This window comes from Tamandua tetradactyla, chromosome 15 (assembly GCF_023851605.1).
Source record: "Tamandua tetradactyla isolate mTamTet1 chromosome 15, mTamTet1.pri, whole genome shotgun sequence".
Classification (NCBI taxonomy): domain Eukaryota; kingdom Metazoa; phylum Chordata; class Mammalia; order Pilosa; family Myrmecophagidae; genus Tamandua; species Tamandua tetradactyla.
The window spans coordinates 72,201,112-72,216,347 of NC_135341.1; the positions used below are offsets into that span (position 1 = coordinate 72,201,112).

At 39.1% G+C, this 15,236-nt stretch overlaps 1 protein-coding gene across 2 annotated transcripts in view; it reads right to left on the reverse strand.

The window, feature by feature from the left end:
- Positions 1–3,556: 3,556 nt before the first annotated feature.
- OXNAD1 (oxidoreductase NAD binding domain containing 1) overlaps positions 3,557–15,236 on the reverse strand; it is a 51,058-nt gene continuing 39,378 nt past the window's right edge. For both annotated transcript variants that reach the window (XM_077130051.1, XM_077130050.1), the window contains exons 6-9: positions 15,023–15,164; positions 5,621–5,863; positions 4,760–4,868; positions 3,557–4,106 (exon numbers count right to left, since the gene is read on the reverse strand). In XM_077130051.1, coding sequence (XP_076986166.1) covers positions 3,952–4,106; positions 4,760–4,868; positions 5,621–5,863; positions 15,023–15,164 — 649 coding nt within the window. In that variant the 3' untranslated portion in view covers positions 3,557–3,951. The remainder of the gene's footprint in view (positions 4,107–4,759; positions 4,869–5,620; positions 5,864–15,022; positions 15,165–15,236) is intronic.

A 15,236-nucleotide genomic window follows, 5' to 3' on the forward strand; every position in this document is an offset into this window, starting at 1 on the left:
GCCCAAGGACCAGCTGACACCAGCCACATGCCTTCCCAGTGGACAGAGGTGTTCTGGACATCGGCCTTTTTTGAGTCAAGGTATCATTATCTGGATCTCTTACTTTGGGCATTTTTATGGCCTTAGAATATAAACTTGAAACTTAATAAATAAAGGGAACCCTTTATAAAAGCCAACCCATTCTGGTATACAGCATTCTGGAAGCATTAGCAAACTAAACCACCAGGGGACAGGATGGGAATAGGGAATATGAAGTTAAGGCTTTCAAACAACAGCGTTTCTACCTGGAAAGTTCATTTTGGCAATGAACAGTGGTGACAGTAGCACAACACTGTGAATGTAATTAACAGTACTGAAATAAATATCTGAATGTGACTAAAAGGGGAAATGTTAGATTGTATACATGCTAACAATAAAAATTTAAAAAACAAGCAAACATGGAGCTACACTCAACAAACAGTGAACCCTAAGTTAAACCATGGACTATGGTTAATAATACAATTATAAAAATGTGCCAACATCAACTGTAATAAAGGTACTACACCAAAGCAAGGTGTTAGTAATAGAGTGGTATATGGGAATCCTGTATTTTATGCGTGATTGTTCTAAAAACCCACAACTTCTCTAATAAAGAAAAGAAGAAGAAACAAACAAAACTCACTGTGGACGCCAGGTAGGTAAGATATTTCTAGCAAAATAATTCTTGGAACATACATTACAAAATAATTGCCACATGAAAAATAGTTATGATTTTGCACTAAATAATATAATGAAGTAAATTTTTAATTGCTCTTTAGAAAAAAGACATATCAACCAAATGAAATTTGTGGACTTTGAAGCAATGTGAGGGAAATAACATAGAAGGATTTTATGTGATATTAAAGAGTCACTGTTAATTGTGTTGATATGATGACAGTACTGTGGTCATATTATGGTGATGTATCTGTTAGAGATGTAGACTGAAGAACTTAAAGGAGACATGATATAATTTCCAGGATTTACTTTAAAATACATGAGCAGCAACAACAACAAAGAAATTGAGGGTAGGTGAAAATGACCATCAGAATGGTGATAATCAGTAAAGCTGGGTGATGCATATGCAGGGGTTCATCTTACTATCTTCTCTACTTTGGTCTGTTTGAAAACTGTCATAATAAAATGTTTCTTTTTTTTTCTTTTTTTTTTTTTTTAAGTAGACTAGAACCAGGGCCCCAAGGAACATCCTTATCTCAGCTGCAAACACCCAGTGGGTCTAGAAGTTCCTCTGTGCCTCACAGAAAGCCCCTTTGATGGTGAACTATTCGCTCTATTTTCTGGTGAGGACTGGTGCTCATACACCAATACTTAAAATTTGAGAAAAACTCATATTCTCTTCAGTAGAGTGCATGTCTGCTTGTGACATGCAACCCTACTCATGTCACAAACTTACACAGTTTTCACAAACTTACACAGAAGAAGTCCACTGATCCAGTTCTGTCCAGTTCTGGACAGGTCCTTTCAGCCACTAACAAATATTTATGAAGTCCTACCTATTATGTGTCAAACCCAGAGGATACAGCACTGGACAAGACAGGGACTACCCACATGAAGGTTACAATCAGCCAACCAGCCTCTTGAAATCCCTCCTGAATAGGACAAGGAATAGCAAATTATTAACACACTCATATAGTACTTCTATGTGCCCAATACTCTGCTAAGCATTTTATATGATCACATTTAATCTCCATAACTGTACTTTGAGGTAGATAACTATTATCTCCATTTTACATGTTGCTGCCAGTTTGTGTGCACATGTGTGTCTAATTACAAACAGGCATAACACAGTTCATTAATTCCTTCAAGGTCACTCAGCTAGTAAGTGGCATAGCTAGGATTTGAACCCAGAAAGTGTAACTCAAGGGTTCTCTTCAGTCTATACTCTCAGCTACTGTTCTGTAAATTACAAGCCACTCTGGCTGGAGCTAGCTAAATTTGAAGGCCAAAGAGATCTGGATTGGCCTGGCAGACAAGGGCATTGGGACATTTATTCTTAGCCAGCAGACTAGAAAAGGTTTAGTATTTAGCCCCAGGAACATCAAAGCTGGAAGGAACTATGCTTCAGGCAAAAGACATGACCGTTCATCTTAGCAGTTTACAAGTAGTGACAGTAAGGCAGGCAGAGCTTGGATCTCTGGGACAGGTGGTGTCTTGCTCTCTGACAAAAACAAGCACACAGGCTGTAGTGTCGCTTGGACAGAGAGCAGTGGGCCGCACTTCACTGCTGCTCCTATCCCATGCTACCCTGAGGATGTACACCCTGCACCTCCACTCACAGCACAGAAAGGCAGGGGGTGGGACTCCTCCCCCATCAGCTGCCTCTGCCAGTTTGCAGAAGAGCCCTTGCTGCGCCCACATTTCTGAATCTCACCGTGCTGTGCTCCTATACCTTTGGAATACTCAGCCCTAATGTCCATCCCTCAGCCTGGATCCTTTGGGACCAGCTGATGAGCCAGGGCTCCCTGCAGTGGCCCACAGGTCTCCCATTTCATCTCATCACCTCTGAAATGCTGATGCTGATAAGCATTTCCTTGAATGAACAGAAAAACTGCTTTCTCTTCCTCCCACTCAATTCAAATCTAGAAGTCAAATAGTTGACAAACGGCTGCTTAAAACTTGACAAAAGTCTAAAAAGCACAGACACGAGGATGGTGCTCCCAACCGTTTTCAGGTCCCATAAATTAGGTCCATGTTTAGACCTAGAAGTCACCAAGGGGTCTGCAGCAAGTGAGGTAAGAAACGCAACCTATTTTCTCTCATCAACTCAAGAACAGTCTCCTCAACTCAAGCTCCTGGGTCTCCACCAGGATCTGTCCTTCCCCTGGCTCCCCTACCCTTAAAGTGTTCTCCAAGGAGGCTGCCTGCTCAGCACTGAAAGGATGGCCTAGGTGCAGTTGGCCCACTGGATTTCTTTTGCATTTTTAAGGATCTAAACAAAGACAGACAAGAACTGCAGTCTACTTCTCAGCGTTTCACTGGAGCAGCCCTGGGGTGAAGCTCCACATTCTCTCCACAATCCCAGATTTAGCAAGGAGTTAAGTGTTAGTTCATTTCTTTCAGTCACTCTACAAGTATGTGTTAAGATGTTGGTGCCAGAAACAACTCTAGAAAAGCAATGAAATGAAAAGCAGAGAAGCCGGATTCGGAAAAAGTGCTATACTGCCTAATCAATCCTAAACACATTTCTTCAGCCAGCCAACCAGTCAGCCACTGAAGGCAGATTCAAGAGGGAACAACAACAGTCACCAACACCTTTGTCCCAAACAAGGGGCAGTCCCCTATAGTGTTAAGGCAGGCAGCCAAGGCACAGGGAGGGTTTCATTTAGAGGAAACTAACAATTAGTTGGTATACATACTGAGGACATTCACTAACAAGAAAAAATATATACTGGAAATTCAATTCCCTAAAGCAATTTTCCACAACATTTTTCTGTTTCCAAACCCAACTTTTGATGATCCAAAGATGTAAGGATGCAGGCCATGGTAAAGTAAACTAAGACATTACATTTTCAAAGTAAAATTAATATTGTGTTTAAAACATGTTTATTGAATATAAGACATATGAGCTGCTGTCAAATAATTTACAGATACCCTATAATTCACACAAAATCACATTTTCATGATTAAAATATTAAATCTATATTAAGCAATTAATGACACATTAAACAGTTATTGATAAAAAAGTCAATGAAGTTGTTAATCAATGAAGTCTTTGCAAAAAGTTTATCTTTTGAGCCTGTCAACTGGCTTTTTCTTTTAATCTCCAACTGGTCACTTAGTTCACAGCCTTAAAAAATAAGACAGTTCAGGCAGAGGGAAGTTGTTCTTGCCCAAAATCATATATGATTTAATCTAACATCTGTTATTGTCCTGTGCAGATCTCACATCTTTCTCTTTTCTGCCTTTGCCTGCTCCTTACCACCATTTCTCAAAGTAAATGTGTTGTTTGGGAACATGGCTGTTTTCCAGTTGCTTGGAGAAAAAGTCTGTCATCGGAGGTGGGCCACAAATATAGAATAAAGTCTCTTTTGAAATATGCTCTCTTATCTCCTTTTCTGTTATTCTGCCTTCTACCAAAAAAAAAGAAAAGAATAAATATCATATTAGGCCAGATATGTCTGCATTCTGAAATGAAGGACTAACTGTAACTCAGCAACAGTGCAAAGTAACTCAAGCTCAGTGAGTCCAGTCTTGAGCCATTTAGCAATGGACCTAAGGAGGCATCCACATTAACACATGGCCAAGACCCAAGCAGAGAGCGCATCTCCAGGTTTACCATACGGATGGCAAGCAAAATGGGAAGCTGATCATAATACAATCTTCAATGAGCCAGCTAGCTTAATTATCTTTGGTGGAAATTCAAAACTGCCCTCAGCAAAGTAAATGAACTATTTTGTAAAATCCTTTCAAGCAGGAGGAACCATGAAATAATTTAAATAGCAAATGGAATCAATTCCAATCCACTGTAGTTGTATGTATACTACAGTGATGACGCAAATGCCCCCTAAAAATGCAGAAAATATATTTTTTAATAAAAACCTGTATATAAAAGGAAATCGAACTAAACTTCTCCTTACTTTTCCATAATGAATCATCTCTCAGTTCCCCAGGTAGTGATATTCCCAGCTGGCAACTCCCAACAATAAAGCATCTAAACTCAACTAACTGGCATGTCTACCTAATAAATGCTTGAAAATAGTCAAAATATCTTTAGGGGACTCACCAGTGATGTATGGCTTGAGTTCTGCACTGATTTGTGTAGTCTGTTTTGTAACATGCAAACTGCATGCAATCTTCTCAGGAAACTCATTTACTAAATCAAGGATATTTTTCTGGAATGTCAAACATATTTGGTCACACTACAATTTAAAAAAAATCAAAACAGATGTGCACAACCACTGATGCTGAACCTCACTCCCATTTTATACACATCTGCTGCTCCTACTCTCTACTTAGAGATATATTGTTTGTAGCCTAGCAGGCCAGAGCATTCAGAGCACAGAGGGTTATTTGGCTTTAATTGAAATCTGAATATGCATATTACTAACTCTCTCGGAGTTTTTTTCTTTTTCCTTTTTCTCAAGCATTGGCAATTAAGCAGCAGTTTCACTGACCACAGTTGTGTCTTTTAACTGTTGGGGTTCTTTTGTTCTTGTTCTTGCAGCTGCAAAGCAATCCAGAGAGAACGCCTTCTCCATCAAATGTACTTAGTTTCAACAGATGTAACTGATGGGGGTTTCATTTTCCCAGTTGGATCCAAACTATGTATTTCTCACCTACTCCCATGACACATGAGCCCACTTGTAGGTCTCTCGACTATGGAATCTCAGGGCCATGGTGACTTCTTTGCTTATCCACTTCTAGATTTGAGGCCACCAAATCTACCTTATCCTGTCACTTAACTGGGAGCCTCCTTACCATAAGCAGTTTTAACTGTTCTGTGTAAAATGCGATGGTTATCTCTCACTTGAACATGATTAAGCTCTGTAAAACCCTTTGTAGAGAAAACAGAACTGAGATAAAGTTTTATGGACAAGAAAAACTTTTGCTTATAACAAGCTCTGACGTATATTTTCCCCCTTACCTTAAACAGGAGCTCACTGGTATTTTTTGCACTGTAGAATAGTTTTATTGTTCCTATCTCATATCCACTTCCTTTGTTGGCCCACTCTCTGTGGAGGTCTGCTGAGTGTCGCAGGATGGAAAGCAGGGGGTTAATTCCTACTCCCCCTGCAATCAACACAAGGTTTCTAGAGGCATCTTCGGGCTGAGGGTCAAAGAAGAACTCTCCACCCACTCTGAGGGCCACTTCAGAGTCAAGTGCACACTACAGCAGGAAAGAAAAGATCCTTTAGTCCTTTCTGTATAGCACAAGTCTTTAACCAAATGTTCTACTTTAATAAAACTATGTCTACCTCTTGCCTTTTTCTCAGTATTTAGGACTGTTTTTATAGCTTGCTCTCAGTTTTCCTGGGGCCCTGTGATTGATTCCATTTGTTCATTATATAGGCTATTTACTTCTGCACCTTCCTAATCCATACTGCATATCATCTCAGTATTGCGGAAAGGAGACTCACTTCAGTAATTTGCCATTTTGTTAACTTCTCAGGTGATGAACAGGGCTGAGGAAAGAGTCTGGGAGAAATGGACTCTGCAGGTCACAGCTCTGAAGTATGGTTTCCTTTATCTGAGTGATGCTTCTGTGTTCTGACAAAGCCATGGATGCCAAAGATGCTGAGAAAGGTAGGATGAGACAGTTTCACTACACCGTGGCAGCTCTTGGTTCATCAGGACTGAGTGTGAGCACCAGGGGCTTCTCCTGATGCCCAGTATTCTCACAGCTCAGTCTGCTAAGCACTGCCCTTTTGCCTGCCTCTCCCTGAAGCAGTAGTAACAGGTAGCTGGAGGCTTTACACTAGGTGCGAGTATCGTGTCATATATACCTACCTAGGTAAAGCACCTACTACTTGATGAGGTCACTTATATAAAAAATGCCATCATAGTTTAAAGCACTGGTTCTTAACAGGGGTAATACTGCCCCTGAGGGGTGTGTCTTGGAAACATGCAATGACACTTTTTGTCACCACAATGATTTGGGGAACTTGACTGGTATTTAGAGGACAGGGTCAGAAATGCTAGATGTCTTTCAAGATGAGTGGTATGCTAGAGTTGCCTCCTACTAAGCTGATGTGCAAGAATTTTGCAGAGTGGTTTCTGTTGTTAGTATGAAATCAGCCATTGTGGGAATATTTACAGAACAGAAATCAGCAAATGCTACTACAAAGCAGGGCTTTTTTATTCAGAGAGTGAGTTCACTAGCACACCATTGCCTGTCAATACACAGAACTATCCCATGTAACAACTTCATAATGGCCCGTGGGATGTTATGTTCATGTAAACTTGAAGCTAGACCCAACTTACTTTGCAAATAAACTAAAAGAATCGTTTGCATGGATCTAATATAGTCTGAATTTTCCAGAATGTAACCTTGAGTAGATTGTAGTTCGCTGTGTTCAGGACTTTACCCAGTGTTTCCTGTTCTGAAAAACTGCGTCCCTGTCGGTAACATATGTGGTCACCCATACAAAGCACCTGGTACCATCTGCATTTGTAGGCAGTGTGCTCATGGCTCTACAGTTAGGAACAGTTATCTACTTCATTCTACTTGTTCTGACATGCTCAACCTCCCTATACTGAAATACATGTTCTCTGACTATAAATCAATATCCTTATTTTCTTCTTTGTATTACAGTTAGAGAATTAGGTTAAATTTTAAGTTTTTCTATGTGCTTGTTAATTAACTTTGGCTTCACCTCAGGATAGCTCTAGAAAGGGAGCATGGGACCTCTCAGGGCTGAATACCTCTAATTTGGAGGAAAAGGAACTGATCTAGGAATCAGAAAACCAAATTTTAATCACCACCCCATCGTGAACTATCCCTATGCAATCCATTAAGTGCCCTAACTTTTCTGAGCCTTTGCCCTTTCATCTGTAAAATGGGTAAAAGCACCTGTCCTGCTCCCCTCATAGAACTACTGCAGGCATCAAATGACACACTGTGGGGGAAACTCTCTGCCAGCATAAAACTTGATAGAAGAAGGTATTTTTGGTCACCGAGATGGTCACAGGAGAAAAAGCACTGAAAGTGCCTAATTCATTTTCCTGTCACTAGAAAACAGAATCTAGGAAAAAAGAAATTTCTATTAAGAACAGAGGTTTGAATGCATTAAACTTCCTGATATAAATCAATCAAACTCCCTCTTAAAAACTAACAATGTGTTTGTTACATGCTTTTTGCAAGACAGATCCTTAGCATGCCTGGCAATATGCATCGCAGGCAAGCATTGAGTATTTTTTTCAATTCATGTAATTTGGGACTCCAACCTTAAGAGTTAAACTTAGAGAAAAACTAAGAAGTGAAAATTATCTGAATTCACAAAACAGGTTCTTGGTAAAGAACCATTAAGTGAATGGAAATTCATTCTCTTGAGGGGGATAAAAAAAAGTGTGAACTATTTTAAATATTTCAAATGAAGGGTGGTAAGTGGCTTTTTTATTTTGACAAAAGAAATTAGCAGCAAGGGAGCAGTCTGTTGGGAATAACTAATATCTAGGGATCACTACACTGGTTGCTTTCAAAAAGAGACCTGCCTAAGGACAACGATAGATTAATCTCCCTGCAGCCTCCCACTCACCCTTGCTTGCCTGTGCACTTCTCTCTGTAAGAATCTAAGATAGTAAAAGAGACTGAGAAACGAATAACTTTCTTCGATGGTCATCTTTGGCATGCTCAGTAATAACAACAAAGGAAGACTTTAGGTTATTGTTTTTAGAAACCAGAGTATTTCCAACTCTCAAATTGGCAAGAATATGTGCCTCGGGGAATGATAATACTCAAGAAGACTTTTGTCTCCTTAGCGACAAAATAATCTTCAGTAGATCTATCTTCTAATTTGTTAGCATCTGGAAAGAATCAAAAGCCACCTTGGTCTTTTGTTGAGCAATAAAAACTGCCAGGTTAGCATAAACACAAGACTCAAAGTACTACACGGTATAATCTATAAGTGACTAAAAGGACATTACCTTCAATTACACAGCAATGTATCTAATTTGGTATAGATTTTCATCTTGTGAAATAACCTTTTCACAGCAAGTGGAGCCCAGCACACCATAGCTGCCTAGAACCCTCTACCCTGGCAGGCGCTTGAGCCAAAGCAGATAAAGGAAGAAGTTTATGGTATTTTTTATCCCTTATCCCAACAGAGCAGCCTGCTGCCACCCAGATGCTCACGTCTCCATTGTCCACTCTTAATAGCTTAGTAAGACAAATCCTCAGGAGGAAAATGGCCACCTGAGAGTGGTTCCAAGAAAAATGTGACTTTAGAAAGGCTGTCTGCAACTCCCACTGGGCAGTGTAGTGCAGGCACTATAATTAGTATGTGCATTCAAGCAATGCCACTTGGAGATTTTCTACAGGCTTTTAGAATAAATTCCTTCATTGAAATGCCAATGAAGCATGAAACCAAGCAGGGAGCTGTGGACCAGGACCAGGTCAGGTCACATGGGAGGTTGGGAGGGGGCTCGTGGCAGCAGGAGCAGGAATGGTTGTGCTCATTTTGACACAGGCTCAAGACAGCATGGGGCATGTGGACAGCTTGGTGGTCCCACCCCTACAGCATGTTTTAGAGACTCGGGAAGCAGCCTAGAAACAATAATGGGTGGGAAATCCACAGAGACTCTAAGAAGGAAAGAGGCACCTGAGGCTATACCTAGGGCGAGGCTTCAGAGGGCTGGAAGGTAAAAATGGGGCAGGATAGATTTAGAATGGAAATGCCAAGGAAACACCGATAGGTTATGCTGAACTGACACAATTTGCCTATAAACCGTAAGAATATTTCTTCTTCACTCTGATATATTTCTAAATTTTTATTCTTTAAATTATCTGATGGTAAAATTGAATTTTTCTCCCTTAGGTGTACAGTTACTGAATTTTAAAACATATACTGACCAATGTAACTATGAGCAAAATCAAAACATAGAACAATCTATCATCCCAAAAAACGTTCTTGTGCTATCCCTTTATGCCCACACCCTGTCCCACTCCTAATCCCTGTCAATCACTTATCTGTTTTCCATCACTATATTCCTGCTTTCCAGAATGTGACAGAAGTGGGATTACACCGTATGTAACCTTTTGAGACTAGCTTCTTTAACTTAGTATATTGCCTTCGAGACTCACAGATCTCGAAGTTGTGTGCATCAACAGTTCACCCCTTTTTATTGCTGAGTAGCAAGTATAGGAGGTACCAGTGGTTATTCATTCACCTGTTGGACACGTGGGTGCCTAGTTTTGACAATTATAAATAGAACCATTATAAACATTTGTGTACAAGCTTTTGTGTGAACAGAAGCTTTCTATATCTAGGGTAATACTCAGGAATGGTACTACAGGCATACCTTGTTTTATTGTGTCTCACTTTATTGTACTTCATTGATAATGTGTTTTTTGGATTTTTGTTTTTGTTTTTTACAAAATTGAAGATTTGTGGCCACACTGTGTTGACCAAGCCTCTCAGCACCATTTTTCCAATAGCACGTGCTCACTTTGTGTCACTGTGTCCCATAATATTCCACACTTCTTCATTATATCTGTTACAATGAAGTGAGTGATCTTGATGTTCTTATTATTGTATTGTTTTGGGCCACAAATAGCACCCATAAAAGATGGCAAACTTGATAAATGTATGTGTTCTGATTGTTCTACCGACTAGCTGTTCCCCATTTCTCTCCCACTTCTCGGGCCTTCCTATTGCCTGAGACACAACAATATTAAAATTAGGCCAATTAATAACCCTACAATGGCCTCTATGTGTTCAAGAGAAAGGAAGAGTCACATCTCTAATTCAAAAGGTGGAAATTTAATGAGGAAGGCATAAAGAAGGCTAGGCCTCTTGTACCAAACAGCTAAGCTGTGAATGCAAAGGAAAAGTTCTTGAAGGAAATTAAAAGTGCTACTCCAGTGAACACACGAATGATGAGAGAGTGAAACAGCCTTATTGCTGATATGGACAAGGTTTCACTGGTCTGTACAGAGATCAAACCAGACACAACATTTCCTTAAACCAAAGCCTTATTAAGAGCAAAGTCGTAAGTCTCTTCAACTCTTGGAAGGCTGAGAGAGGTGGGGAGGCTGTAGAATGAAAGGCTGAAGCCAGCAGCTGTTGGTTCATAAGATTTAAAGAAAGAAGCCGTCTCCATAGCGTAACAGTGCAAGGTGAAATGTCAAGTGCTGATGTAGAAATCTAGCTAAGATAATTGATAAAGGTGGCTACACTAAACAAAGATTTTTAGTGTATATGAAACAGCCTTCTTCTGTTGGAAGACTATACTATATAGGACTTTCACAGCTAGACAGGAGAAGTCAATGCCTGGCTTCAAAGCTTCACAGGACAAGCTGGCTCTATTGGTAGGGGCTAATGAGGCTGGTGATTTTAGAATGCTCTATATCATTCTAAAAATCTTATGGCCTTTAAAAATTATGCTAAATCTACTCTGCCTCACTATACAAGAAGAACAGATTTTCAATGTAGATGAAACAGCCTTATATTGGAAGAAGATGCCATCAAGGATTTCCATAGCTAGAACTGGAAGTAGAGCCTGAAGATGTGGCTGAATTACTGCAATCTCATGATAAAATTGGAATGGATGAGGAGTTACTTCTTATGGGTAAGCAAACAAAGATGTTTCTTGAGATGGAATCTACTACTGGTGAAGATGCTGTGAACAATGCTGAAATGACAACAAAGGATGTAGGATACTATATAAATTTAGTTGAAAAAGCAGTTGAGAGGATTGATTCCAATTTTGAAAGAGGTTCTACTGTAAGTAAAATGTTACCAAACAGCATCTCATGCTACAGAGAAATTTTTAGTGAAAAGAAGAGTCAATTGATGCAGTAACATCATTGTTGTCTTATTTTAAGAAACTGCCTGTGCTGTTTGAAATTGTTGTGTACCCCAGAAAAGCCATATCCTTTAACCCTGATTCAATATTGTAGGGTGAGACCTCTTGATTAGGCTGTTTCCATGAGATGTGCCACCGAATTGTGTATGTGACCTTTTGATAAGATGGAGATGTGACTCCACCCATTCAAGGTGGGTCTTGATTAGTTTATTGGAGTCCTTAAAAGAGCCAACAAAGAGCTCAGGCACAAACATATGGAAATGAATGGAGAGCCAATATGGAGAAAGCTTAGACACAGACCTTTGGAAATACAGAAGCCCCAGGAGACACGAGGAGCTGAGAGAGCTGACAGAAGCTAGAGGGGAACAACAGCCCAGCAGACATCACCATGTGCCTTACCATAAAATGCTAAGATAAGAGATAAAACCGAGAGTTTTGACCCAGAGCAGTTAAGTCAGGACCCACAGATGCCTAAAGAAAAAGCCATTGGAATCGGAAGCTAAAGGCAACAGAATGGAGAATAAGGACCAGGCAGACACCAGTCACATGCCTTCTGATGTGATGTACATCAGTCTTTCTTTGGAGTCAAGGTTATCTTTCTCTGGATGCCTTAGTTTTGACATTTTTATGGCCTTAGAATGTAAACTTGTAACTTAATAAATCCCATTTATAAAAGCCAATTCATTTCTGGTACTTTGCATTCTGACAGCATTAGCGAATTAAAACACTGCCACAGCCACTCAACCTTCAACTACCAATACTGAGTCAAGAACACACTCCTGTTCTCCACAACAGCAAAAAGATTATGACTTGCTGAAGGCTCAGATGATGGTCAGCATTTTTTAGCAACAAAGTATTTTTAAATTAAGGTATGTAATTGTTTTTTAGATATAATGAAATTGTACCTTTGACTACAGTACAGTGTAAACATAACTTTTATATGCAAAATAAAAAAACAGAAAACCAAAAAATTTGTTTGATGTGATTTACTGTAATATTGGCTTTATTATGGTGATCCTGGAACCAAACCTGAAATATCTCTGAAGTATGCCTGTACTAGGTCGCATGGTTAAGTGTATATTTAACTTTTCCAGAATGACTCTACCACTTTTCATTCTCACTAGCAATGGATGAGTGTTCCAGCTGCTCCACATCCTTGCCAGCATGTGGTACATCAATATTTTTTATGTTAGTCATTGTAACAGGTTTGTAGTGGTATCCCACAACATATGGTTTTAATCTGCATTTTTCTATTGGTCAACAGTGTCGGTATCTTTTCATGCACTTATATGCTATCCTTATATCCTTTTCGGTGAAGTGTCTGTTCAAGAGTTCTTTGACTTTTTTAAAAAATTGGGTTGTCTGTTTTCTTATTGTTGAGAACTTCTGAGAGTTCTTTATATATTTTGGATACAGGTTCTTTGCTAGATATCTGATTTGCAAATATTTCTCCCAATTTGTATCTTGTTTTTAATTCTGTTACTAGTGCCTTTTGCACAGTAAAAGATTTTAATTTTGATGATGTACTATACATTAATTTTTTTCTTTTAGGGATCTTGCTTTTATTTTCATGTCTAAGAACTCTGCCTAACTCCAAGTCCCAAAGATTTTCTGTGTTTTCTTCTAAAAGTTTTATAGTTTCATGTTTTACATTTAGATTTGTAACCTGTTTTCAGTTATCCTTTGTATAAAGAGTGAGGTTTAGGTAGGTCATAGTTCTTTTTTTTTTTGCCTATGGAAATACAATTGTTCTCACCATATTTGTTGAAAAGGCTACCTTTCTCCAATGAATTTCCTCAGCACTTTTCTCAAAACTCAAATGGCCATATTTGTTTTGGTGAATTTCTAAACTCTTTATTCTGTTTCACTGTTCTATGTGTCACCCTTCACCAATATCAGACTGATTTGATTACTGTAGCTTTATTTTACAGTCTTAAAACTGAGTAATGAGATTCTACCTATTTTATTCTTCTGCAAAACTGTTTTAGCTATTCTAGTTCCTTTACCCTTCAATATAAATTTTAGAATCACCTTGTCTGTGTCAACAAAAAAGTCCTGCCAAGATTTTCATTTGTGTTATGTTTAACTTGTAATCAAATCTGAGAACTGGCTTCTTTACAATGTTGTCTTCCAATCCCTGAACACAGTACATCTCTTCATTTATTTGTGTCTTCTTTGATTTCTTTCACAGGAATGAGATGAGTTGGGATTTTTTTAGACCCAACTATCTGCAAGAAGGGTTTATAAAGCAGGACGCGCAAGAGTAGTATACTGTTTATATATTACTATTGTGAAGCTAGCTGGTTTTCACAATACAAAAGCTCTCTTCAGCCAATACAGTATGAACATACTGCTTCCTACAAATACGGTTTATCTCTGTTCTTTGGGTGCCCTGCCTCCTAGCTAACCCTAATAGCATCTAGGTGGAACTTCTATGGCAACTAATTCAACCCTTTTCCCACACCCTCTTTTGCAGATAAGGCCTGAAGTTTTGGCCCCCAACCCTAAGTGTGTATTTTTGTTGGTGTCCTGTAAGATCTATTACTGCTGGGCTCTCTCCTGTACTAAACCCCATATTGCTACTACACAAACATATCTATTCTCTGGAACACCAGTCTGTTTGTAAGTTCTGCAGAAATGAAAGCTGGAGTTTTTGTTTTCTGTTTTCCTTTGTTGACGCTGGATGATTTCCAGGAAAACAAGGGAAGAATGCTGAGTTCATGAAGCCATATTTTACTGGTCCATTCCTATTGGGTAAAGAGGATAAGAAATGCCTGGAATAGAATGGAGGTTATTGGTAATGATAGAAGGAATACTCTAAAAGTGAAGGGGATGGCAGTAAAAAAGGAGATAGGAGTAAAAAACCAAGAAAAGTAACTGATCTGTTCTGACCCCATTCTTTGTTATCAGAGTCTAGTGGATGACAAAGAGGCTGTCTACATAGAATTACATTGAGTCCTGCGGTGAAGCACGCGTTATTAAAAGCAGTCAAATATGGATTCCCTGTCAAAATCCCTTGTAGAGAGCGCTCCTGGGACTGAAATGGAGAGGCAATAGCAACTATAGATTAATAGTGCTCAGCTCTAAGCACCCACTATTCCATGTAATCAGAGACACCTGCCCGCATCCCCCTCTCTAAATAATGGCAGAATAATTTAATACCCTTTTATTTAGGATTGCTAGCATAAAATTATCTGACTTATAATCATTTATACAACATATAGAAGGTCAATTTTCAAAAATTTGCATATAATGTAAATGCTTTAATTCTAAAACAGTATTCAACAATTAATTTTTGGTGAGCCAAAAGACATTTTCAAATTCCAAAGTTCCTTTAGGTTATCCTTAATGCATCAAAAAGAGTCTGCTTCCCCCTGTCTGATTTCTGGATGTAAGGGAGTTCTTTATAAGTATGTACCTTTTCGCTGAAGCCTAAGTTGTATTAGGTGGATAAAGTAAACTAACAACAAGTTTTGTGGGAGACAGAGCTGCCTAAATTTCTAAGTTCAAACAGTGTGCTCACCTGATTATGAATCCAGAGAACAGGAGGGTGGTTCGTGTATTTCACTGCCAATTCTATTATTCTCTCTTGTTCTAGAAGCTTAGGGCTGGAACTAATTGAGAACCCACCAACCACAGAGACTCCTGGGATAAAGAAATCAACCCTAAAAGACAAAGCAAGCACATGATTATAGTTGAAGCAATTTTAAAAATGGGCAGCAAGATAAACAAAATTG